The 25,714-nt window shown below is 38.3% G+C and overlaps 1 protein-coding gene across 1 annotated transcript in view; it reads left to right on the plus strand.

Moving 5' to 3' along the window:
- CFAP20DC (CFAP20 domain containing) overlaps positions 1–17,933 on the plus strand; it is a 64,949-nt gene extending 47,016 nt beyond the window's left edge. The window contains 2 exon segments of the mRNA XM_058032035.1: positions 12,473–12,564; positions 17,813–17,933. Of these exon segments, the coding sequence (XP_057888018.1) occupies positions 12,473–12,564; positions 17,813–17,925 (205 nt within the window). The 3' untranslated portion in view covers positions 17,926–17,933.
- Positions 17,934–25,714: the final 7,781 nt, after the last annotated feature.

Below are 25,714 nucleotides of genomic sequence, written 5' to 3' on the forward strand. Positions count from 1 at the left end.
ACCTCCTCTCAGAGGGCTTTATTGCTCGTTTTAGTCATTGTCTACAGTATGTCTGAGCTGTCTGGGAACACAGAACTGAATTCTGCATGTTTTGGATGTACCACTGTGTATTTAAAATATCTGACACAGGCCTTGCTCCTGCATCTGCTTTGATGTGTGATTCAGCAAATCATCCTCATCTCACATCCATACACTCTCATCTATTTCTTTCTCCCTCTCTGCTTTGAAGGCTTAGAGCCAGAATTCTGTATGTGGCTGTAGGTGTCAGGGAATCAATTGGTTCCAAAAGATTTTAATGCTACTTATTAAGAAAGGGTTTTTTTCAAAAGATAGCCCAGTTAGGAGAGGGGGTAACAACATTTTGGGAGAGAGCAAAGGGATCCTGTCTATAGCATATTTTGTGTGGCAGATTTTTAGCTTGATCCATTTTGTTTGGAATCAGGAACAAAATCCCTGTGAATTCATTGTAAGGTGAGATGACAAGGGGAGAAGGTGGCTAAGGAAAATTAATCACATTGAGACTGTTGAGACAATCAAGATTAATTGTCCAGTTTCAGGACCTGCTTTGTACCTGTGAAACTCGAACATCACTTTGTCAATTTTTTAACTGCCTGAACAAGAGGTGTACTAATTTTTAAAAGCAGTCCTATTTCACTTTCACTTGGTGTCATTAATGTGGATTTTGCTTGTCCAAGTTTTAACTGGATGATGTATGTGTGTGTTGGGGGACAGGGACAGGAGGAGAGGACATTTCAGTTACAACTTCTTTATATTTTACCAACAGTCTGAAATGTTTTCTGAGAGCTCACTGGCAGTCAGTTGTGCAGGATAATGTGTTTCTCCTCACACAGATGTTTTCAGCCACTTGTCTCACTTGCTATCCATATTTTTATGGATTCAAGATCTTCTGATTAGATTTTATGAAGTAAACCATCTGAAACTTTCTATGCAAGTTCACCCTGTTGCATCATTTATTTCAAGACACAGCCATATATTTCCAGTATAGTACTGGAGTTAAAAGAATAATCCTGGATTCCTGTTCCTTTTCACATGTAAATCAAAGTACTTCTGTTTGTTTAGAAGACCTCTCTAGGTGATGGTTGTCTAAGGAACCATCTCCTTGTAAGTTGGATGAATGAATGGATGAAGTGGACAGAGATAATTGAACTACAGTCCACAGAGTACAACAGGAGATACCTTGAGACAGTACTTTGGACTCTTTATTCCAAAATGGATTTTATAGTTCTGATGACATTAAAATTGCCTATATTTTAGTGCAAGGTACATTGCTTGTCATCTTTTTGCCCATATGTTGGTTAAGTCAGGTTTTATTAAGTTATTTTTAAGCATGTGCTAAAGCAATTTGGTACTTGGTACATTTTATATACTGGAAAAACAAATAAACACCGTTATCTGTAAAAAGAAAGTGTTTCATCATATCAAGTTGATATGATCAACAATGAAAACTTGTATATTCATATAATAAAATTTAAAACAAAATAGTATAATTTATTGCTTAGTTCTTATGCTATTTTAATCCAGTACACACAGTAGACTTAAATTTCCCTAGAAATCATTTCTGAGAAATGCAGGTGGTATTCATAAAATACCTGACTTGCAAGTGCCTCATAAATTCAGTAACCCTTGTGAACTGCCAGAAAAGCATTATTGGGCTGTAAATACAGAAGATGACAAAATTATGAGGTCAGTTTGCATCATGATATAAAAACTGGAGAGGATGTGACTTGAATACCATTATTCACATCATTACCTTTCATTTATAATGGAAAAATTGTATTGTTTTTCACAGAGGATGTGTACCTAAATAAGGAGGAAATAAAATTAATGGCAATTCTATAACTTAGTTCCTGAACTGTTTCTAAAGGGAATTTTAACAAATCCTGTATAAGCAACTAGAAAATGTCTAAAACTTTGTAAGCCTGCTCTAGCTTTGTAGGGAACACATGGAATATTTGAAATACAGCCCCTTTAGGTGTGTGGGTGTAAATGCTATGGTATGAAGATAGTTACATGGTGCATTTACTGAATGAACAAATAGGTTTTTTTGTAAAGAGGGGAAAAGAACAGTCTTGAGAGTAATTTTAGAAGTGTAGTAGTGATATCTTCTGGGAAATGAAGAGACCAATGTGGAAGCTATTGTCCAGTAAATGTAGGTTCTGTCCATAATGAGATAAAAGGACAAGCCAGGAAAGAAAGGCTGTGAAGGTAATGGAAATTCAGTCAATAAGTGACTCAGCTCGACTCATTGCCCATTGGTTTCACTGGGTAAAGGTCATAACTCTGCCAGGAACATTGTTCCTGCCACAGAAACCAGCCCAGCTGGGGCTGCTGTGCAGGGCAGAGACCCAGGTAATGAGAGGAGACAGCTGAGGCTGCAGGGCCAGGGCAGGGAGGGGATGTGGCTGCTCCTGCCCTGGCCCTGCCGCTCCCACAGCTGATGGGCTGCTGGCAGAGCTCAGGAATTGCTTTCCTCTCTGCACACAGGGAGCTCTCACTGTCTGTGAAAACTGAAAATTATGGTCATAAGTCCAAAAGATTCCTTTGCTTTCCATCACAGTTCAGCTGTCCTGTGACATTTCACTTCTCCAGTGCAAGGACTACATTTATCTATATAACCAGCATCTCCTTAGTAAGATTTTCTCCTCCAAACTATTTGTGTGTCATAGAAGGTTTGAAAGTTTCACTGAAGGAAATCCTGGAAGATAGTAAATGTTCTAGAATTTCAGCCATACTGAATTGTGGTATCCAGAGCTATTCTCTGAAAAAGATCACTTGAACCTAATTTATTAAAAGACTTTTATACAGATATATAGAAGACTTTTATACTTCTACAGATGCTCTTCAGAACATTTATTTCTGATAAAAGATTATTTTTCTGCCTTGGAGAAAGGTTTCAACTTGTTAGAAAAACCCCTATCTTTATAAACGTTGCCTCACTAGATCCTGTCTTGGAATCCTACTCAACTCTTCCCAAACTACAAATGAAATTTGTTCCTCTTGTTCAAACAGTTGTTCCACAGAAACTGCACTGAAGTAGGGCACAAATATTTCAACATTTAATTGAGTATTCTTTCACAAGAAGTATATTTTACTTAAATAATTTTGTGCCAAATGTGTATGGCTAAATTTTCAATTAGGTTTTTTCCAGATGTTTCTTTTTCAATTTCTTCTCTCTAAAACCGGCTGATAAGTTCTGCAGCCTCTGACAAATGATTAAGAGCCATTGACCTCCCTTCATGTGGGCTTGGTATGAGCTGACTAAAGCAGGTTGTCTTGTCATTGTAACCTACATTTGTTAAGTTAGACTGATTGGGATGTCATCATTATTCTTCCCTCTACAATCAAAATAACCCAAAAAACTAAACAATGCAATCGACCCAAAGAAAAGTAACTAACATTTTCATCCCTTTTATGGTAAATGTTATAGATTTGAGATTTGTCACCACAAAATGTTTCACTGATATGGAGAGTGGTGTGTTTGAGGAGGACAATAACTTTAAAAACAAAAAAAAAAAAAAAAAAAAAGTTGTTGGTTTTACCTTAAGGAAAAAAAAAAGAACCCAAATCCTCAGTTGCTACTTTATCCAAGAATGCAATTTTCTTATTTTTGTAATGATATGCCTGCACAGCACTTCAGGTAATGGATCATGAGATGCATAAACATGTACCTTTAACTAAAAGTATCTTCTAATTATATACAAACTTGATGACTGGTAAAATTTAGGTGTGTTAGTTCTAAATATAAATTATATGTAAATATAATGAACACCTCTTTCTGTGCATTCTGAACACTCTACTGGTTTTAGAGAATAAATTATTTCTTTCTCTTTGTTTGGAATTTTCTTCTAGAGAAGTCTTTTTGCAGAACCTATGGTTACTTCATATATTGCCAATACCATGGTACCTGACATTTGCATAATTTGCATAATATCAGTGATTCCAGCATAAAAAGCACATCAGCTGTAAACTTTAAATATTGAAAGTATCTTCAGCTTTGAGATTACCATTCAAGTACTCTCATCCATCCCAGATGAAAACTAAACATTCCAATAGCTGGTGCATGTGTTATTATACCGTTGAGAGATTCTGTAAAATTAAACTCACCCATGAAATGGTGCAGTAAAAGAGGGATTGCAGCTATAACATTTATTTGCACTACACCAGAACCTCTCTCTCGTGCAGGGTGTGAAATTCAGGCACAAGAGGCCCCTGCATTTTCATGCAAAGGTTTGAATAACAGAATAACTTAGTTAAGAAGCACATTTAAAGACTGTTTTTTTCAAGCAAAGAAGCATATTTATTCTTATGATTCATTATAAGATCATACAATACCATTACTTCTGCAAAACAGACAATATTACATTATGAAGTAGTATAAAATTACACAACAGTTGTCAAAATAAGTGAACAAGAACAATGTATCACAAAATGTACTTTGGTTTTTATTTTACTTGTTCAGTTACTTACCCACAAAATAGAGTAATTTGCAGTTGATCTCCCAGTCGTTAATCTGAATTAGCAAAGTTCTGCTGCATTTGTCAGGCAATAATGTGCATGAAAAAGAACATGACAAAAGAAGCAAATGGCACAGGAACCATCTAATTGAACAGGTTACATTTTTTTAATCATGATGCTAAAAAGCTTAGCTGCAGAAAGATTATGGAGAACCAAGCAGCTAACGTGCTAAAGCTTGTTAAAATAATCCAAAAATGGTTTTCCCTTGTATGGGAATCTAAGACCATGGAAACGTGACAGCATATGCACTAAGGATTTTAGAAATTACTTTGATTGCAACCAAGACTTCTTAGTCACTAGACTCAGGTGCTTCCTGAACTGGTAGAAGAGTAAAATATAATTTCTTTTAAAATTTTGATTCAATTGTTAAAAGTACACCAAAAAAAGCACATCCTGCCTAACAGATACTTCATTAAATGTGCAAATCCATTTCATTCACTGATCAATGAGTATCTAATGTAGTTACTAGAATTTACTTGCTTAGGTTAGATTAACACAAAGGAATTTTGACACACCTTTGCAAATTCATTACTTCCAATTTATACAGCTGATCTTCTGATAAATGAAACACAAGTAGCAAGGAAGAAAGAGTTAGTAATTTACTTACATCAGGTGTGAAAACACTGGTTTTCTCTACTAGTGCCATTTATATTGCTAGTGAATATCAAGACTGTGATCTAGCCAGCAAGCTAACAAAGTGATAATATAAAGGTTCAGTCTTTAAGTAAAATTAAATGTTCCTTCTATTTAACAGAAGCTATGATAGCAATTTCATGTATTTAACTACAAAACATAGACCAAATAGCAAAATAAAATAATTACTGAGCTGTTAAACCTCCAAATTTAGGTCATTTGTATTTTTAGATGTAGATGACTGTGTATGGTTTTAATAACCTGCACAAAGTTATCATTTCAACTTTGATAATGAAAGAAAAACTGGAAAACATTAACAGGTGAGATTTTCTGCCAATACCAGTCAGCATGATTATAGTGTAGATACCTGTAGTAGCACCTTACTTTATCTAAATATCTTGTTTACTTAGTAGAATTCACATCTCCTTTGTTATCCTTGAATCCAATCTAGCACCCCTAAGATTGTTCATTTAGAGATTTAAGACTTTAGGAGCAGATTCAAGTGTTCCCTGCACAGTTGCATTTGTACTTTTTATGATCCCGTGGACCATTAAATTATTTAGCTTTTAAGGAGGTCCCTGCGTCCATTAGAAGTGCAGTGTTTGACAAAAAGGACTTGCTGAAGTGGTTTGGAGGAAGGAAAAAAGCATTTTCTAAATATGCTTGTGATTTTCTCAATCTTAGTGCTAGGAAAAAAAAAATGCAAGTTCCAGTAAGGCATACAGTAAATGAAGATATTATGTATTAGGGATGGAATGAATCTGTCACTTTGACGGATTGTGAGGCAGAGAACAGATTAACAGATTACTCATAGTCAGAATGCAGCTCACTGTGAAAAATGTGCAGGAAATGATAAGTGTTGCTTTGTGCTGATTTAATGATATCTTGAAACTACAGTAGCACTCCAGGAAAATAACACAATTTTAGCTCATGGCCTACTTTTTTTTTTTTCCAATAATCAATGTATTGCCAGATTGCCCTTAAATAGTTTTGAAAATAGAACTTTCAATTCCTGCAAAGTCATAGCAAGATATTTATTTATGTTCTTTTTCAAGATTTTTGTTTAAATATGCATTCAAAACTCCTTGATTTTTATGTATAAGTATATTCTGTATTCTTTTGGTAGTATATCTTCTGCTTCTGTGAACTCTCCCAGATTTTCATTTAAAAAAACACTTGTTTCCCCACCTGAAACTGTGTAGCACTAAACAGTTATTGATGTATAAATTAATACTGAATTTGTATTAGCTTATGGAATTTTTATGGAAAAACGTAATAATTTTCAAGAACTTGAATTGTTTAAAGCATTTTATGTACAATAATGGACAACTTAATGCTCAGGTGGTTTCATAATTATTACAGTCATATGTAGTGGCAGGACCTGAAATTATTTTCAAATAATAATGGCATTTTTTACACACATCAAACAAATCTTATCATTAATAGCCTACAAAAGTCATTGCTTCACTATTGAACCTATTATTTAAGATTATTATTTAATAATTATTATTTTTATGGAGGTACTCCTGTTAAAAAACAAACCAAAACCTCCCATTATGATTCAGGACTTACATGTGACAAAACAGAAACAAAACAGGTGTGTGCAGGTAATTTGCCTTAAATTAATAAAGTTACACATGTGCCTGAAACTGATGAGATATGGAAATAATTGAAAATTCTCATCTTTTAATCTGAAGGAGCCTAACCAGCAACTCATGCTCCAAAAAAAGTTGGATCAGGGAATAGATGAGGGGTCTTACAATGCCAGGCTACTTTTTATTAATTTATCTAAGAACTGAGATAGTCTCTACTAAATTGTCTTAAATAGATATAACTAAAATCAAAAACAGGAGAAAATTAGGTCTCTATCTCAGCAGAACTGGAGCATCCTTGAGATGGGAGCTGGCACTCTGCATTCAGTGCATCAGGGTAAGGTATCACTGTGCACTTTCAGCAGTTGCAGCAGGATTTGCTCCACATGGTATTAAATACTGTCAATACAGCAGAAGTATGTACTGAGATTTAAGTTGATAGCTACACAAAATGTCAGGAATTGGTCCTTTTTTTGTTAAAGTGTTTTTCCAGTTGATTCATACATTGACATTTTCTGGCCCTCCACAGTTAGTCAAATCATCCACTGTAAAAACACAGTTCAGCAAATGTGCTCCTCTTACTTCACCCAGGCACAAGCCCATTCTCCTCTCAAGTCCATAAAAAGTCACTGAGTAATGCAGTTAAATAAGATCTTTTGTGGTTTTAGTGATTGTACCCTTCAGGTGCTGAACAGACTGTCGATCTGATGTGTTCATAATGATACAAAACTAATGCTGGTTTTCATTCCCTGATTTGATATAATGGAGCCCTGGCCTTGCACTTTTGCAGTATACTGCAAGGCTGAACAAATATTTCTTTTAATATTTTTAGACACAACCATACTAAAACTTTGAAGCATTTCATTTTTTAATAAAGTGAATTAAATGATCCCATTGAGTTAAGTAATACAAATTAAATGTGATCCAAAAGAAATACAATAAAATATGCTATCTCAAGACAGTGCAATATTAAAAATCTCTATACTAAGTGATTTGACATTTTCTCAGTCTCCCAATCTGCAAAAGTATATGTGAAAAAATCAAAGTATCAAAGGTGTTCATTAAGATTTCAATGAAGAAGTTCTGATTCTAAGCATTTCTGTTGATGGTAATAATTTTAATACATTGTCATTGATAAGTGCTGCTTAATAAAACATCATTAATTTTCTCAACAGACTTTACTGATAGAAGCCTTTTTCCTGCAAAATTTACCATACTGTCATAAAAGTGAAAATGATGTTCATAAGTCCAAAAGATACTTTTGCTTTCTATCACAGTTCAGTTGTCGTGTGACCATTTCACTATATGACCACTATTATCTGAAAGTATTGTAAAGAATTTATAAGTGATATTTTTTTAAGAAAAATGTAACAAGCTTATATAACATTTGCATTATATTTTGGTATGCAGAATAGCTTTCAGAATAATGAAGAATTTCAGTGCAAGCCCTAAAGGTACATGATACTGTTGAGTGTGTGTGGAACCTATTCAGAGCCTTTCTACAATGCAGCTCACAATGTCAAAAGACAATATTTGGCATTCCACACTTTTATCAGGAAGCTCTGGATGGTTTATTGCACATTGATTGTATTGATTACAGCTGGAGGCATTGATAGCATAAATAGAGTGGGTTTAATTAGTCAGAATGTGTGATTAGCTCTTCTGTTTTAATGAGATAAACTAGCTTCTTTAATAAAAAATAAATATTCTCTATTCACTCAGAATAAAACCACAATAACCAGGAACACAGATCACAGTCTGTGTTGCCTCCATGCTGGTCCTTGACTTTTGTCAAGGTCTAACACATTTTTCAGGATGCTTTTTTAAAATTCGCAGAAATCCTCTGTCCCACACACACACAAACAAATGCTTTAGCTTCTTCCTAAAAGCAGCTGCAGTTTTTACTGTGGAAGTTTGGTGTGACTGCTCAGCTGCAGCACCTCTCAGAATTCCTCCTGTAAAGCCTCTCCTCAGAATTTTATCCATCAACTGCCAGCACTTAACCTTCAGTGTAATTTAACCAGGAAGATTTCAGCACTCATTACATTTTTTTTAAATTCCTCTTCAGGTTTTTAGGAGGGTAATTTAGACTTTGCTAACTAACTTACAGAAGTAGTAAACCAGTTTTTAATACATATTGTGTAAAATGTTTTATCCTTGAAAGTAATACCAAGTAAACAATGAAACCCTAACACTGTAATGTTTGGATTACATGTCTTGGTGGGAGGGGGTTGAATAGCAAAACTACTTGTTTTCCTTGGATACTGAGAGAAAACACATGAACTGAATCAAGACTGTCTTAAGAGGAAATAATAAACTTTCCAACACATCTCTGTTGCGTCTGCCATTGATAAAAACTTCTTTGCCTCCTTCTAGAACCATCAAAATCATTTGATCTTACACTTGCACCTCCTAAAAAAAGTAGTTATTCATCTACTGAGTCAGATAAATCAAAATAAATATGAATATGAAACTGAACACCTTAACAGAATATTTGACTCCAATAAATGAAGGACAAAATCAAAAATAAAATCACCTGGCTACTCAAAAAATCATCCTATCTCTGATTTCTCAGACTTAATATTTCATGCACATCTTCCAGATATGATACTTCAAACTAAAATTTATCAATTTCCTGAGTAATAAAATCTATTAATATAGCACAAATACTGGTTTTAACAACATATTATTAAATATTAACAACATATTATTTAATTTTAACAACATATTATTACCTAGTTCCTTCATTGTTTTCTCCATGATTTGCCTCTTTCTTTTCCATTGGAGGTAATTACCTTACTAGCTTTCTTTCCTTCTTGCTGACATCCTCTCTGCTTTACAGGTCCTATTTTCTTTAGGAACTCCCTGATATATGTTTTATATGAAAAAACACAAATCTTTAAATGCTTCTGGTTTATGCCAGACTGGTAGAACTGCACAGAGACTCCAAAGCTTTTATATTTTATAACTGTGTTGGTCTGACTAAGATAATTCTCATTAGGAGTGAGCATTGTCTTTCTCTCTCCTTGCACTTTTGTTTCAGCAGCTGTCCCAGCAGAAATATTCTGGTTCTTCTCTGGCTCTCAGACATTGCTGCCTTTTGCAAAAGCTGTGGTGACTGTGGAAGGAAATGCAGTTGGGAAGCAGAGGTTTTATTTAGGACTCAGTACTTCCTTACCTTCCCCAGATCTGATGCAGTTTCTCTGAGATCACCTTTGCCTTGGCTGCCTTTGTTTCAGTGCAGTTGTAGAGAATCAGGCTGGTGCTGCTGCTTTGTGCTGCCAGCCCTGCTGTGAGGATGGGCAGAGACATCTCGTGGGTTTGGGGCTGATTTTCAGACAGATCAAACCAAACATGCAAAGACAGCAATGGAAAATACCTTTCCCCATGCTACTGGGTACCAACCTGCATTTAACTGTTACCTTTAAAACTTCTGAAGCATTGGTGTGGGCAAAGAGGCTTTGGCTGCATTCAGGGAATGCAGATAAGGTGACAGTGACAGACAAGGCTGTGGGCATTGCTTGCACCAACTCCCAGTGGCCTCGGCTGAAGAGCAGAACAGAGGGATTGGCTGTGAGGTTGGCCATGTATGTGAAAATAACATGATGCTATAAGGAAATTTTAAGGTGTGTTTTTTACATTTTGACATGATGGAAAATTCAATACCTCTTCCTTTAAATCTGCCATGCTACTTGCTGGGTTTCTACACCAACAGTTCTGTTTCCTGAGGCGGAAAATTAGTTTTTTCCATTTTGACTGCAAACAGATAGGTGGTTGTCCCCAGATTCAACCCAGATTATGCACACATGCCAACAGGAGATGATGTAGAATCAATAACAAGTCCAGAAGTAGCAGAAAAACTAAAAAAAAAAATCCCCAAAGCAGTCAGCATATTTTAGCAATTGCGCCAGATGACTGAGCCTTGCCAGATTTCTCTGACAGAAGTAACTTGTACATGAGATCATGAAGGCTCTTAAGAAACTAGAAGTGTGTTCCCTATTTCCTTGGTGTTGGACAATCAAGTTGAGACAATTACAGTCTGGAATGTAAAGAAATCTGCCAAATTTATCTGGAAATCTGGGAAAATTTATCCCTTTTAGACAAAGCCATGGATGTCTCCAGCTCTGGCAAATCTCCCCAGCCTGTAGCACAAGTTCACATGCATGATGCTTTTGTGCCACAGCCAGACATAAGATAAATCAATCCCAAACCAAGTTTAATTTACTCTTCAGAGCTGCACTGCTCCATCAGCATGAAGCAAACATATGGGAATTTATCCCCTTCCATACCTCTTGCCTTGCAGTGGAATAGGTTGGTCAAAAATTTTGGATCTGGTTCTATCAAAATGAGGTGATTCAGTGAGGTCCCTCAAACTCTGTTCAAGTGTTGCCTTGCAGTTGTTCAGTCTAGTTAATGATGATGTGGAAGCTTTAATGTGTTCCAGCTCTTTCCTGCTGGAGAGGAGAGATGGGAATTTAAGGAAACTTCAGCTATGCACAGTGTGCAGAGATTAATTTCATACGTGAAAAGAATTACAAGACATGGTCACCTAACAAAGAATGTCTTTGTGACATGGATGTGTCCTTCCAGGGCTATCTTTCTCTGATATGTGTGACTTTGTCACTGCACTGCAGTTTGCAACAAAAAAATGTGACAACAATAAAAACAGCTGTTCTGTTTTCCTTTCTCTGAGCTGGAACAATCAAAGACAGTGTTTCATAAAGTGGGGTATGGGAAAGGAACATTGACCTTTGCATGAAAGTATGATGGCATGAAAATCATTCTTAGAAGTTATGACACTAGTGTCCAGAACAGACATAATTTGTCCTTAAATAGAAGTACTCTCTCCTCTATGATGAAGATCCTATCAAAATCTTTTTCTTTACAGAATTAAAATAGATACAGGACACCTGTTAGAGTCCTCTATATTGTCTTGTCAGTAGCTAGAATCATGTTATGTTCAATAATAATTTTTTCTCTATTACATACAATACTTTATAACAATAGGAAATGGATAGAAAGAATTATTTAGGATGTATTTGCCTCAAAATGTTTTTTCCCCCCATATCAACAACAGCATTCAGACTCAATCCAATGTTTCCCCTCAGAAAAATGTTTGTGGCATCCATTTCTGTCTGAGCTCAGCTCTAACTCACCACCCATGCAGACAGGGAATGTCACACCACATTCTGTGTCTGTCACCCGACTGCAGGGGCACCAAGCACTGCCAAGGCACTGGTAACCAAACCAAACACATCTTGTGGTTGTCTTTGAGCCTCTTTCTTTAGAGGGGGTAAGGATTTTTAATCAAATTGACTCCCACAGGTTGTTCATTCCAAGCCTTTATTCCTCAGAAAAAGACTCTGAAGGGTCCTGTAGGCTTTCAGAGGATAATTCTGAGTGATACTTGCACACCCTGTGCTGAGAGAGCAACATCAGCTGAAATCTAAAATGCAAACATGATTTAAATCACAGATTTTAATGTAAACAGAAGAGGTGAACAGGCCTGAATGGAGAAAGCCTTAACATTTAATAATTATATTAACTGTAAAGTTTATTTTTATAATAATAAAATCCAGCTTGATTTTGTTTCAGAACACTTGGCAACCTGAGATTTCTTTTGGCTTTTTTTTTTTAATAATCAAAAGAATTAGAAAAAAAGGAACACAAACTGGGTTTTTATAGATGATATTTTGATTTGTATCTTTCAGGGACTCGTTAAATGTGTTCAGTCCCCCTGTCATTCCTGTAAGCCAACAACTAGAAGAGAACATTAAATCTTCAACAAAACAGAGACCTCCAGGTAGGAATTTATGAAGACAATGAAAAGAACCTGGGTAGAAAGACACTTCTAAATGTTCTTTCTGTAGTGCTGGCACTGCCTTCTCATAGCTTTCTATCCAACTACTTTCTGGTTTCAAGTTCCCTTGTTTATGAATCTCAGCTCAAGGCAGCAGAGTTTTCCATGCAGTATTATTTGCCTTTGTTAGAAGAACAACATGCAATTGCTGTTTCCTGGTGTTCTGGCTCTATACAGATTAGCTCATAAAAAATGCATCTTATTTGTTAAAAATAAGGAATTTATGCTAATGGGGATGGCAAACCTACATAAGAACACAAGGACTAAACATTCTTATTCAGAGCCATGATTATACTTGCATAAGAGATACTTCTCTTATGAAGAAAAATTGCAGATTTAGCTCTAAATGAAATCTTAGAGTGATTTCCTGAGGACTGTTGTCACCAGAGTTACAGGCTGTTGCTTATTAATGGTGTTTGCTTAGAGAATGGTAAAGACCTTAACTGAAACTGGAAAGTCAACAGCAGAATAAAGAAAATACCTTGTTTTCCTTCTTTTTCTTATCATTTATGTTAGGAAACAGGGCAGAAGGGTCATCACCACAGAGTATCACAAAATGGTTTGGGCTGAGGGGGACCTTGGGGTCCAGTTCCAACCCCCCTGCCATGGACAGGGACATTCCCCTCACCAGGTCCAGCCTGGCCTTGGACACTTCCAGGACAGACATTCCCATTTTTCTCCAGGGCTCAGGAATTCACTGGGAGCTCTCATAAATCTGACCCCTCTATTCTGGCTGTCCAAGGGGTAAAGATGTCTCAGGGATTTACTGTCTAAAATAAATTATGCCCCTCAAATTGGGAACATTTTCATAGACATAGACTTGTAATTGTTTGTGACAGCAAAATACAAATTTTCTGTCAGGAAGGGACCTTGGTTTGAAGAATCAAGTAATATGTCGTGTTAAGGGTCCTAAATAAGCCAAGCAGAATTGAACAGTCATCCTTGAGCTATAGGCACATTGCATAAAAATTCATGAAAGGTCCCAGAGAATGTTTTTCATTAGTATTATGAAATTCAAGGCTTGTTGCAGCAAACCTATAATTTTTTAACTTTTTTTCAATTGTGTTATTATCTTTAAAAAGCTTTTTAAAATAAGTATATTTGGGGATTTGTATTTCTCCTGGTATCCACACTAGAATTTCCAAACTGTTTTGTGAATTGTTCCTAAATTCATTTTCCTTTAAGCTGATATATTTTACATCATGTGCCTGTGATTGCACATTTGAGGAAGAGAAATTGTCTATATACCATAGCTGCTTTTTTTGCCTTTTATTTTGTACCTTCATTGAGTAAAATTCTGAGTGATGTATATGTAGGATGTTTGTAATTTTGATAACTTCATACAGAAATTTTCTATCTCCAGATTCTCAAAAAACCCTTCTGTACTGAAAGGATCATTTCTCCAAGAAACAGGAGAGAACAACAAAGCCATTCCATGACCTTCCCTCCCCAAACAGGACAGTTTGGATTTTTTCTGAGCTACTGGACACCCCTCTCTATGAAGCAGCAGAGAAGCTGCAGTGCTGTTTGATAAAGGCCTGTCAGATTGGATCATCCCCATCAAACATCAGAATCTGGGTATTTTCCTAGGTACCAAAAAAACCCAATGGACCATGGTAACTAGATAGTTTGGAGTATCATTTTTGAAAGAGGTGCTAGATAAATTGTGTCCTGTGATATATCTTGAGCACCTTGGGAAAAACTTTTTTTCCTTATTCATTTCAGTTGAGGTCAGTAATTTGTGTGGTTCATTACTGACAGTTATATTCCAGATGTGAACAACAAACTGAATGCTCAAATCCATTCCAGGAAATTCTGCTGCTCTGCTCAGCCTCACCTTTTTTTTGATTTTTTTAATACCACATTAGATAATTACTTAATTCTCATGTTGGGAAGTGTCCCAAGATTATTTACTCTGTGCAGTTTTCCAGTGTTCCAAGTGTCACAAGATAACAAAACCATATAAAGAGCCCTGAAAATCTGCAATGAGTCATACTCTATTCCAGATAGGAATTTTATCTAAAAATATCCTTAAGTAAAAATAGTATAGCATTAGTAAATTAATAAAGATTGGTCAATTTTTATATTTTAAAGAAATCTTTAAGTTGAGGCTTAACTTTGGGGGGAAAAGTGATTCCTTTCTAAGAAAGGATTTCACTCTGTAGTTCCTTTCTTAACATTTGCACCATCCATTAGTTAAATGGTGAGATGCAATGAGTAGTCTTCTATTCAACAGGTTTCCCAATACAATAAGAGGAAAAAATTAGACTCATAAGTATGATAAATTTCCACAGATTTTTCCATTATTGGGCATTGATGTTTCTGGGGTATATACAGTTTTGTTTATCTTGACATAGCAAGAAAATCTCCAAATAAAGTGACAGTGATAAAGCTATAAGTGTTCTGGAACTTACTTTATGGTATCTTGGCCTTAAGACCAAGGGGGATAAGGTTATAAAAACTCCAGGAACCACAAAGTCTTCTTCTTTGGGCCACAGCTGCTGGCAGTATTCATATGGTAACCCTGCAGTACATAATTACAGGATAGATTGGAGCACTGTAGTTCAAGGATCACCTTGGAGAAAATATCAGCAGTGTTCTTTCCACCAGACCATCTGCTGACAGCTGATCCAGTGCATGGGACTTCCATCAGAGTCAGAATATGGTCCATTTATCTTAAAGTGAGATTTGCTACAAAGTGTTTTCTAATGTTAAAACCTAGAATAAAATAAAAATATATTTCTGTGAAAAGGGAAATTATTTATTTTAGTTCTCCATAGTGGTGACTATGTAAACACTGTTGACATAATCCATAAAACAACACAGTTATTTGTACATTCATTTCTGAGTTCAGAAAAAGCTGCTACATGCCTGCCTGTTCTTTGTTGTCTGGGTTTAGACATCTTGATCAAGTCTTCTTCCAGAAAAACAATGCCCCCCTTGATTTCAATGGGACACCATTTAATTTCATATAACACGTATTTGCAGGTACTAGCTGCCTTCAGTCTTCTTTCACCTGAACATAAAAACCACTCATCCCTCTGTAATGTATATCACAGACCTCAGTTTTCATTTAAAATCAAATTATTTTCTCACCTCAAATACCATTTAATTTTTTAGTGATTTAAGAACAAAAGCTTTGATTTTGCTTTCACCATGAGATGCAAATTAAACTGCAAAGAGTTTTTTTTCATGCAATTCTGAGCAGCTCCAACCCCAGAAGTGTGGGTGGTGGCGAGATGAACAACGATGGAAATTTTCTTTAAAAGTGACGTGTTGACCAGTTAATTTGGCCACAAACACTTCTGTCCTGTCTGTGGTCAGGCTGCCCAGATTGTACCCCTTGAAACAAGAAAGACAACTTCTAATACAACCACTACATACTGCTGGAGTCTTTTAGAAGAATATCACTTAATTTAAGTAGTACTTCTATTCAGGAAGAAGCAATGAGGTTTTCATATGTCTGCTCAGAATTGGATACTCCATCCTGCCATTGGAAATTTGTTGCAACACCTAGAAATGCCTTGTAATGTATTTGGGGGTCTGGTGAGCTGCTAAAGGAAAGAAGCCTGACTTTAAAAACAAGATAGGTCTGGAAAACTAAGTTCTCCTTCTGTTCACATGAAAATACATGCAGGGAATTACTGATATACAGGTATAAATCCAGCTAGTCCTGGATGCAATATAATTTTGATTTGTATGATTTCAAGGACCATGGAGAAAGAGGTATACCTGTGATGGGGCTGAAGAATTTCTCATTCCTAACTCAAACCAGGGAGTGTATTGAGTGGCCAGTTTCAAGCTAAAGAGGGAGAGACATTTAAGCTTAGAGGAGAAAAGAGAATCATTTTAAAGTGAAGCATAGGCACTGGAAAGCAAAATAATAAAAGGAAGAATGCAGTGGAAATAACAGCATGGTTTCAGGTGAAATTGTGAGGCTGTGTGAGGGAGTGAGGCATGAACACCATTTGCTTGTGTGCTGTGATCTGAAATGGAGAAAAAGACATTCAGTTCTTCCCCTTCTTTCTGCACTGCATCACTTTGCCCAAGAGGTGCCCAAACAAAATATCCCACTTGACCTCATTTGGTGTCCCAGGCCTGATGAAGCACCCACAGCAGGAGGGAAACGATTTGGCTTTGCCTTCTTATCTTTGGTTGGGGTGAACGACAGTTTCCTTCTGATGGTATTTGTTACATGCTAATGAGGAAACAAAACTGAAATCTCTTCTGAAGGGATGAAGTGCACATTTCTGTATGCATCAAATGCTCCAATTTACTTTCTGGTCTCCAGATAATGTTCTTTATTTATTGCTGTGTGATCCTGGCTGAAAATAGGATCTGAGAGTTGTGAAACCATTGCTGTTTGTGTAACAGGCCATTACTTGTCATGGAGCTTTGGGGTGTGCAAAGCACTCAATATCAGCAGGCTGAGGATGGGATGAACATTTATGATGAAATTCAAGGTACAGATTGCATTGAGCTGTGAATTATCTCCTATCAAAAAGCTGTAGATCGTATGACTTAAACTTAGCTTATATGAAAGACACACAGGTTCAGAAAAGAAGCTATACTATATAAAGCATCTGTAAGAAAAGCCTGTAGGGCTTTATCAGTGTATTCTAGACTAAAGATTCATTTCTGTTACCTGAAAGTTTTCTTGCATTTTATATAACTTTAGACAAGTTAGATTTAAATGTTTTATTATCTGGAAGAATCTTTTTTCCTGTCTGATATTGAAAGATCTTCTTTTGCACAGCTTTACCAATCCTGGATATTCAGGTGACATATTGGATACTAGACATGCAAATTCTTTCATTCTTACAAGCCTTAAGTATGCACTAACTGTCTTTGTTCAAGCTAAAAGATTATTAAGAAGGTTATTGAGGAAAATACCACTTAAGAATACTTTTATCCACTATTAGTAAAGGTACTTTTGGTGAACTGCTCCATTGAACTTTGAAAAGTCCAGTTGTTAAGCAAACTCCAGCTGACCTCATTCCACCTCAAGTTAAGTACAAGTCTTCAGAAATATAATAAAAATGTGAATTGCTGTTATCTTGAAGGCAACAATTCAGAAGTCAGAAGATTATACATTTGAAAGAAAAAATGTCACATCTGAGAGAAAGATATTTCCATGTTATTGTTGGAAGGAATAAGAGTGATTTATTCTTACTTTCTTCACTTCACACAGGTGAAGATCACCCCAGTGCTGAAGAAGATGAGCAAGTTTTGACTCTTTTGTATGATCCATTTCTGAACTGTTACTTTGACCCAAATTCTGGGAAATGCTATGAATTGGCATAGTCAGAACATCAGAGGGTGTTATTTTGTATTCATAGTATCTTCTAACTTCTTGCAAAATCTGACTGAGCCATATAATTTATTATATAACTTGAAACTTAAATTAAACAATAGTTTTGCAACCAAATTAATATATTTGGCAAAGAGTGTCTTATTTTTATAGCTTTGTATTAAATTGTAATGCAGTGGAAGATCACATAGCATAAAAGTTCCTTGTGTCTAAGACAGTTATTTGCTAGTCTAATTTATTTCCAATATTCACAGCTTCCATATGAAAACAAATGAAGCTGAGTCAAGAAGGTTGGTAGTGTTTATGTGTAAATCATGGTTTTACTCAAATAAAAAAAAAATTACTTGTTTGCTGTGTATTTTGTGAAGTGCTGAGGGTATCAGCTGTAACAACACAGGGCTGAGGGGTGGGGAGGGTTGGTCCAACACTCCAAAAGTGAATTCTTGTGTCAGGTAAGGCAGGGAGGTGTTTGTGATTCCTGTGGGAAGCTGTGCTCGGAGGGCTGGTCCAACTTGTTTGTGTGAGGTTCCCCACTACACCTTGCAATAAAATAATGCAATTAATTTAACACATCTCTGTTGGGTTTCAGTCCAGTTTTCAGTGAGGGCCCTAAATTCCAACTTGGAGTTTTAAATTTCCTGCATCACTGTGGATTTTGCTTTTATGGTATGTAAAATAAGTCTACACAAAGAATACAGATAAAGAGTACAAAGATCACAGAGAAAGAATACAGATAAAGAGCAGAACATATGTAGCATTTGCAAATGAAATCACAATATAAAATAGCGTGCATGTATTTTATTTGTTTTATTTATTCATGGATTTATGACTGTGCATGGATCCTGTGTAGTGTTCTTTGATCTAAAATCCAGTTAACCTGACCCTGATGTTTCTGGCTGCTGCTCAGCTCCAAGCTGTGCCCAACATTGCCAGCCCCAGAGCAGGAGCAGTGCTGCTTGCCAAGAGCATCCCCCCCAGCAGGACACTTGTCTAAAGGGTAAATCAATCACTGAAACACCAGCTGCCAGTATAGGAGAAAAGCTGTTGCTTAGGAGTTGTCCATGACACAAGAGGTCCAAGGAGTTTTTGTTTTAATGGAGTTGAGTCAGTGGAACAGCTCTGGAGCCCACAGTCCAGTACATAACATTTCCTGGAGGGAATGTGAAAATCACATGGCAAAAGTGATCTATAGGCATTGCTGGTCATTCCTGTTCTAAGTTTCTACTTGATTATATCCACTGCTATCCCACTGTAATTATTTTCAAGCTGACTACTCAGTGAATTTTTAAGAATAATGTATTTGAATGTCATAAAGTGAGCTTAGTAAGCTCAGTGCAAGTGATTTAAAATTATATGCCTGTAAATTATATGTAATTGTAGATTCCAGTTAATGAATATCCTAGAATCAATTGAAAATGCAGTTGTTAATAGTGGCTTGGCATAAGATCAGATTGTGTATTTGGCTCTGTGGCAGGTACAAACACATCATCACAAATTGATTCAAGGAAGAGTAGCACTGAAATCCACAGGAAGACAGATACTGCACTGATATAATTTACTTACCCTGCCTTAGCCAGAAAGATTTGTACTGTTCTTGCTAATGGCCTAATCAGTTTAAAAGTTCAATGAAATCATAATTTTGACTTTCAGAAATCAGATGCTGGCTTGTACATACTTGTGCGTATCTCTGGCCATTTTAGCATCATTTAGTGATCACGACCACACTCCCTCCGTTTGTGGCAAGGGTATTTAAAACACGTCATTAATTTTCTTTCATAGCCACATGTCTCACAGGAGAGGTTGGGTGTTCCAGGGCACCACTGAGTCCAGACTGGGTCCCTGATGCAGCTGAGGTTGCCACTCCTTGGGAGAACAGGCCCCAGCTAAATGCTGGCTGCAAACTGGTGTCAGGGCATTGTCTGCCAGGGCCTGTCTGGGTGGGTGTGCTTGTCCTGGCACCTGTCACACACAGAAGGGCACCAGTAGGTGTCACGGACGTATTTTATGAAATATCCTTTTGCTGGGATCTTTTCTCCTGAGAAGCTGAAGCCTCAGAAATGAAATGTAAACAATGGTTATCTGCTGCTGTTATGGTTATCTGCTGTGGAATGCAAGAGGTGCATCTGTGATTGGTCTCGTGTGGTTGTTTTTAATTGATGGCCAACCACAGTGCAGCTGTCTCGGACTCTCTGATCAATCACAAGATTTTGTTATCATTCCATTCCTCTCCTTTTCTGCCTTCTGATGAAATCCTTTCTCCTATTCTTTTAGTATAGGTCTAATATATCATTTTCTTTTACTATAATATATATCACAAAATAATAAATCAGCCTTCTGAAACACGGAGTCAAAATTCTCATCTCTTCCCTCGTCCTGGGACTCCTGCAAACACCACCACCAGCAGGCATCCAAAGCTTGGGCAAAAGGGAGTCCTTGGAGACTCTACACCCTTATCCCTGCCTGTAATGAGCTAAGGAGGCAGGTGAGGACTGACAGTAGGTTCAGGGTGAGTTGTTGTTCCCAGATCATAGTCAAGCACAAACAGGATCTGTTTTTTTGTCATTAGCACAGCAGGATTTTATAGGTAAGCAGCTGTAACCTGCTTTTCAAGATCAGCAGTTTGGGATCCTTGCCCTTTGTGTTCTAGTTAGCAGCTTTATGTCTCCAGCACCAGGGGGATTGATTGCCACGAGGCTGTGAACAACAGCCCTGCCTGGAGCAGCACCAGAGGCTCACAAGGGCTCTGAGTTTTGCTCACAATGTTTTCCTTAATCATCATCCTGTGAACCTCAAACTAAAGCACTGCTGACACACAGCAGGGGCTTTGTTGAGCCAATTTGTCAAAGCCAGCAGTTATGGCAAGTGATGAGGAACACAGAGATTTGCTCTCAGCAGTCATGTGCAATGGTTGAGGCCATGAGAATCACAGTTTTCACTAGAGCATGCTTTCCAACAGGTAAAAGTACCTGTGTCTGGGCATAAAGTTTCATAAATGAAATTGCAGGGATTTATTTCTACAAATCTGGCATCAATTATGAATTTTGGGAACGGAAATTTTGAAATGCAGTAAATTTTAGTAAGGCTTCAATAATGTTCCTTGGATCTGCATTAAAAATAGAGGAATTTAGGTTAGTAGAGCTGTTGGAGTCAGCAGATCACAAGTCAACCAATTGGTCTCTCAGGCCTTTCTGTGCTCCTTACACATGTGAGATGTAACTGATACCTTTGCTTTGTTTCTGCTTGCTAAGAAACAGTCAACCAGCTTGCAGATAGTTCAGGAGTAAGAAGAAATCTTTAAAATACATTTCATTGCTTTAAAACACAGCCCAGAGCAGCGTGTTTCTGGAATGTTGCTGGAATGATTCTCCTCATCTCTCATTCTTTTTGTCTTAGGTCCATCCACCATGGTTTTCTCCAAAGTCCAGCCAGGTTTCAGCCCTCAGGTGTGTGTGAGAGCAGCAGCACTGAGGTGCAGATCACTGAGCCTGGTACCTTGTGCTGCCACCTGGGCTCCTCCCAGCAGCTCTGAGACTTCACACTCTTGTACCCAAGTGTTGTCTGTACCTGAGCCTCATTGTGCCAAACAAAGAACACACTCTGTCCTAAGGAGCTTACAGCAAGAAATCAATATTGATTTTTCTCCTCTGCTGCCTGGGTTACTAGGTGAGAAAATATGAAAAGTCCTGCTTTATTATTCACATATTCTTCTGCCATAAAGCATTCTGCTCAGAGACTCATCCTCTAAACACTGAGTCAAGGATACACAGGCTGGAAAATCCTAGAAAATAATTTTCCATAATGCATTTCATATTCAATTTTTTTTCATAGGGTTTTTCCCTTTTTTCAAAGGGTTTAATTTTTAAGCAATGGGCTACATGTAAAATGAAAAGACAATCCAGTCTTTCCTATGTGATATAGCTGATAATCACTGCTTTTCTCCTGGTTACTATAGAAACTTGGCATCCTTATCTGCCACCTTTTTTGGTATCTTGAAAAAAACTATTTAAATTCACTTCCCTGATAAACTGAAAGCTTGGCTTGACGATACCCATGGGAATATGTAAGTGTAACAACAATATTTGTCATTTCTTCTTATTTGGTGTTTAACTTACTCATTAGCAGCTGCAGAGGCATTTCTGCCTGTGATGTTCAGGGATCCTGCTGCAGGCACTGTCAGCAGCACAAATGCAGAGTCCTGGATGAAACCCAGGAGCAGCTCCCAAGGCTCACATGCATCAGCCCAGGGTGCCAAGACCTGAGCAGGATTTTGCTCCTGTCACACCCCTCTAAAAGCAGCTCTGTTTCCAAGTCTGACAGTTTTCAAGCACACAAATAATTTGTGGGCATTATACTGCATGGTAAAGTGATTATGAAAGTTCCTGTGGTAAATCAGTGGTGAATCAACACTTGTGATGCTTTTAATCCCTTTCCAAGCCTCATCCAGTCTGCATGGCAGATGAGAGTGGGCTTGGGCTGGGGATGCTGAGGAGCTGAGAGACATTTCTGGAGGTGAGCACAAGGCCTGTGCCAACACCAGGTGTCCCAGCACCAGAATTGTGCTTGTAGCCAAGGCTGTTTCTCTAGTTCTATCAAAATGTGGCCCGGCTGGGTCTCTCTGCTTACACAGCCCCTGCACTGGTGTCCTTCAGGTGTCTCACAGGAATCCCCTCAGCACGGCAGGAGAAAGGAGATGTCAGGCCCGGGCAGCTGCTCCGGCTCCCAGCCCTCAGCACGAGGGCCCAGCGTGGGCCGCAGGGGCAGCACGTTCTGCTAAAGCCAGGGCAGCGGGTGACAGCCCTGCAGCTGCGCCGCCCTCAGCACATCTCAGGGTTTAATTTGTTACCGTGTTCTTTCACCAGGAGTTTCAAAGAACAGACAGGTTTGAAAGATTACAGAAACGGGTTACAAAAAGATTACAGAAACAGGTTACAAAACAGCAGAAGAAAAATGCTATCAAGAGTCGTTAAATAAAATGCAATTTTAATTTTGCATTGTGGCTGGAGTGCTCCTGAGGACTAACACTGTGTTCTCATCCCAGTCCTCTCAGGTATCCTCACCTGGCCTCTGCCAGAGGAGAGGTTCAGGCTATGCCCGTGGTGGGTTCTCTGCACCGACCCACAGAGCAACAGTAAAACTCTTTTCATTAAGAAACCCAGCTAGGCTCCCAGTGCAAACTGCTAGTGTACTTCAAAAGATGTTTACATTACTCTACTTAGGGGGTTCTTTGATGAAAAAGTTTATTATTGGATGATTGTGCATTTTATCTGCATGGGAGACCAAAAAACCTGAGGTCACAGAAATTACTGACGTTGTTTTAGAACCTTGCATATTTATTAGACCATCTGCTGCTGCAGCACTCCAGGCAGAAACCTCCACACAGGCAATCTATTCCCAGCTACTGTTCTACCACCTGATGTGCAAAATATCAAAGCTCTGGATGCATTTATTACAGCACTGAGTAATTTTCTAATGAATACATAAAGCTCAGCAAACATCCCATGCAGGAGTTTCCTGTGCATTAGGCTGCTGTTTTCTCACTGGGAATTGAGAGGAGCCTCTGAGGAGGAATAGCATTGTGTCAGTGCTCTGAAATGTTAATGGGGTAAAATTGAGTCATTCAACTGTGTGCCATGGCAGAGGAGCTGGGTGCTGAGGGCCTGGCAGCTCACGGTGCCAGGGATGCCTTGCAGTGCCCTTGCTGTGCACCACACCTCATTTAACATGAGCTATAAATCCTCACGTGCCAATTGAAGGAAGTGTCTGTCAGTCTGTCAGTCTGTCAGTCTGTAAGGTGCTCCAAGGTCTTTTACTGATGTGTCCTGTTATCTTTTACTGATATCTCCTGTTAACTTCCAGCTCATAAGCAAACCAACCCCCAACAGGTTCTGAGACACCCAGGACAGGAGTGTGAGCTCACATGGATCCACCATCCCTTCTCCTGCTGCCACTTCCCCTCCAGAGCCACCTAAGAGCTATACACACACAGACAGAAGGTATTTAAGGTATTTAAGGAATTTATACCTTCCTCCAAGTGAAACAGGGGGTTTGATATCACTTTGTGCACTCATCACACTGAAGGTCATCCTGGGAACACTTTGCCACTGTTGCAGGTTAATGATGCATTGTTTAAATGCGAATGAGCTGTCTGTAGTCAAATTTACAGCTGGATTTAGCACTGAGTGCCAGGCAGAGCCCAGCTGAGCCAGGTGCCTGTGGCAGGGAGCTGCACCAGCCCTGCTGTGGCTGCTGCCCCAGCCCCACACCTGGGTCCTGCCTTTTCCCTATCCCAACAGCCTTCCTCCTCCCTGGGCTCTGCTGGCCCCATCCATGGGCACCCTGAGCCCAGAAAACCCTGGTGACACCCATTTGTGGGGCTCTGCATGAAGAACACAGTGAAATACGGATAAAGGTGATAATTCATTAATTTGCTTTCCTTTCCTGGTCCTCTGACACCTCCAGCTCTGCAGCCCTCTCAGCAATAAACTCAGTGCCAGGAGATTAAAATGTACAACTACGTGACACCTTATAAACCACATAAATATGGACTGGCAAGGCCCTGTAACAATGAAGGATTTTGCACAAAATGTTCAGGCACTAATTCAGTCTCAAGGCTCTCTTTCCACTGCAGTGGGTATGCAGTGCCATTATGAAGCCTTGACTGAATTATAACCCTTTATTCTTCTAGGGCACCTTTTTTTTCTGTCTTCACAAGGCTTTGTTTTGATCCAATCATGAAAATAAAGAGCATTAGAAATACAAATTCACTTGGTGATAGATTTGTTTTCCCTGGAAAAACGTGTTATATGCTAGGAAAACACCTATTAACTTGTAGTTTATTTTAAAGCTAATGGATAATTATTATTCTGTGGAAATTTTTTTCCCAGGGAAGAGTTTAGTTTGCTGAATGGTCCCTTTCCATTTGCAGCACTGATGTTTCTTTTCCCCTGCATTAACACGTTACCAGATGTTATCAGAACAAATGGCTGTGCTTTTGGCTTTGAATTTTTCTTTCCCATTTTTGACAATTGTTTTTTATATCTTGCATAAATCACTGTAACACATGATGAAGTAAAGCAGATTCAATGCCTGTGAAGAGTTAAGACACTGTTTCTCCTTTATGCAACAGCCTGTAACTATATTTTAAAGCAGTTAAAATCTTTTATCAAGCAGACTGGCACATTTGTGCAGCTGGATCACTGAGCACACTCTAACAGCTCTTAAGAGCTCTCTCAGTGGTTAAAAATCCTTTTTAACCAATGGTTCATTTGCCACAGTGGTTCTGGATGATGCCAATCCCCTCTGGGCAGGGGGACACCAGCTGCCACATCAACATGGAAATTCCTAAAGTTCCTCTGAAAAACCAATCCAGATGCTGCAGATCATCACTGCTTCTTTCCATAGGGAATCCAAGTTGGAGAGAGGACACCCTTTGCAGTGGTTGGTGAGTGGAACAGCCCATGGCCAGGCAGACAGGAGCCCCCAATCCTGGGGGAAGGAGCTCCTGGAAAAGCGCCAAACCTGTGTGGAATGAGGAGCAGGAGCCTTCATCCCAAAGGGTCAGTCCTGGGGGAGCAGGGGGTGACACCTGGTGCTTGGGGACATGTGTGGCTGTGAGCAGCTCGATGGCACCCAAATCTGTACACCCCAAACCCCCAGGACACCCCTTGTGCAATCTGCACTCAGCGTGGGTGGAAGGGGTTATTCTGCTCCCTTTATGAGCTGATTTATGACTTGTTTACTTGTATGCTTCACCCACACTGCTAATGGTGTAATTAAACCTTG

This window comes from Melospiza georgiana, chromosome 11 (assembly GCF_028018845.1).
Source record: "Melospiza georgiana isolate bMelGeo1 chromosome 11, bMelGeo1.pri, whole genome shotgun sequence".
NCBI lineage: Eukaryota > Metazoa > Chordata > Aves > Passeriformes > Passerellidae > Melospiza > Melospiza georgiana.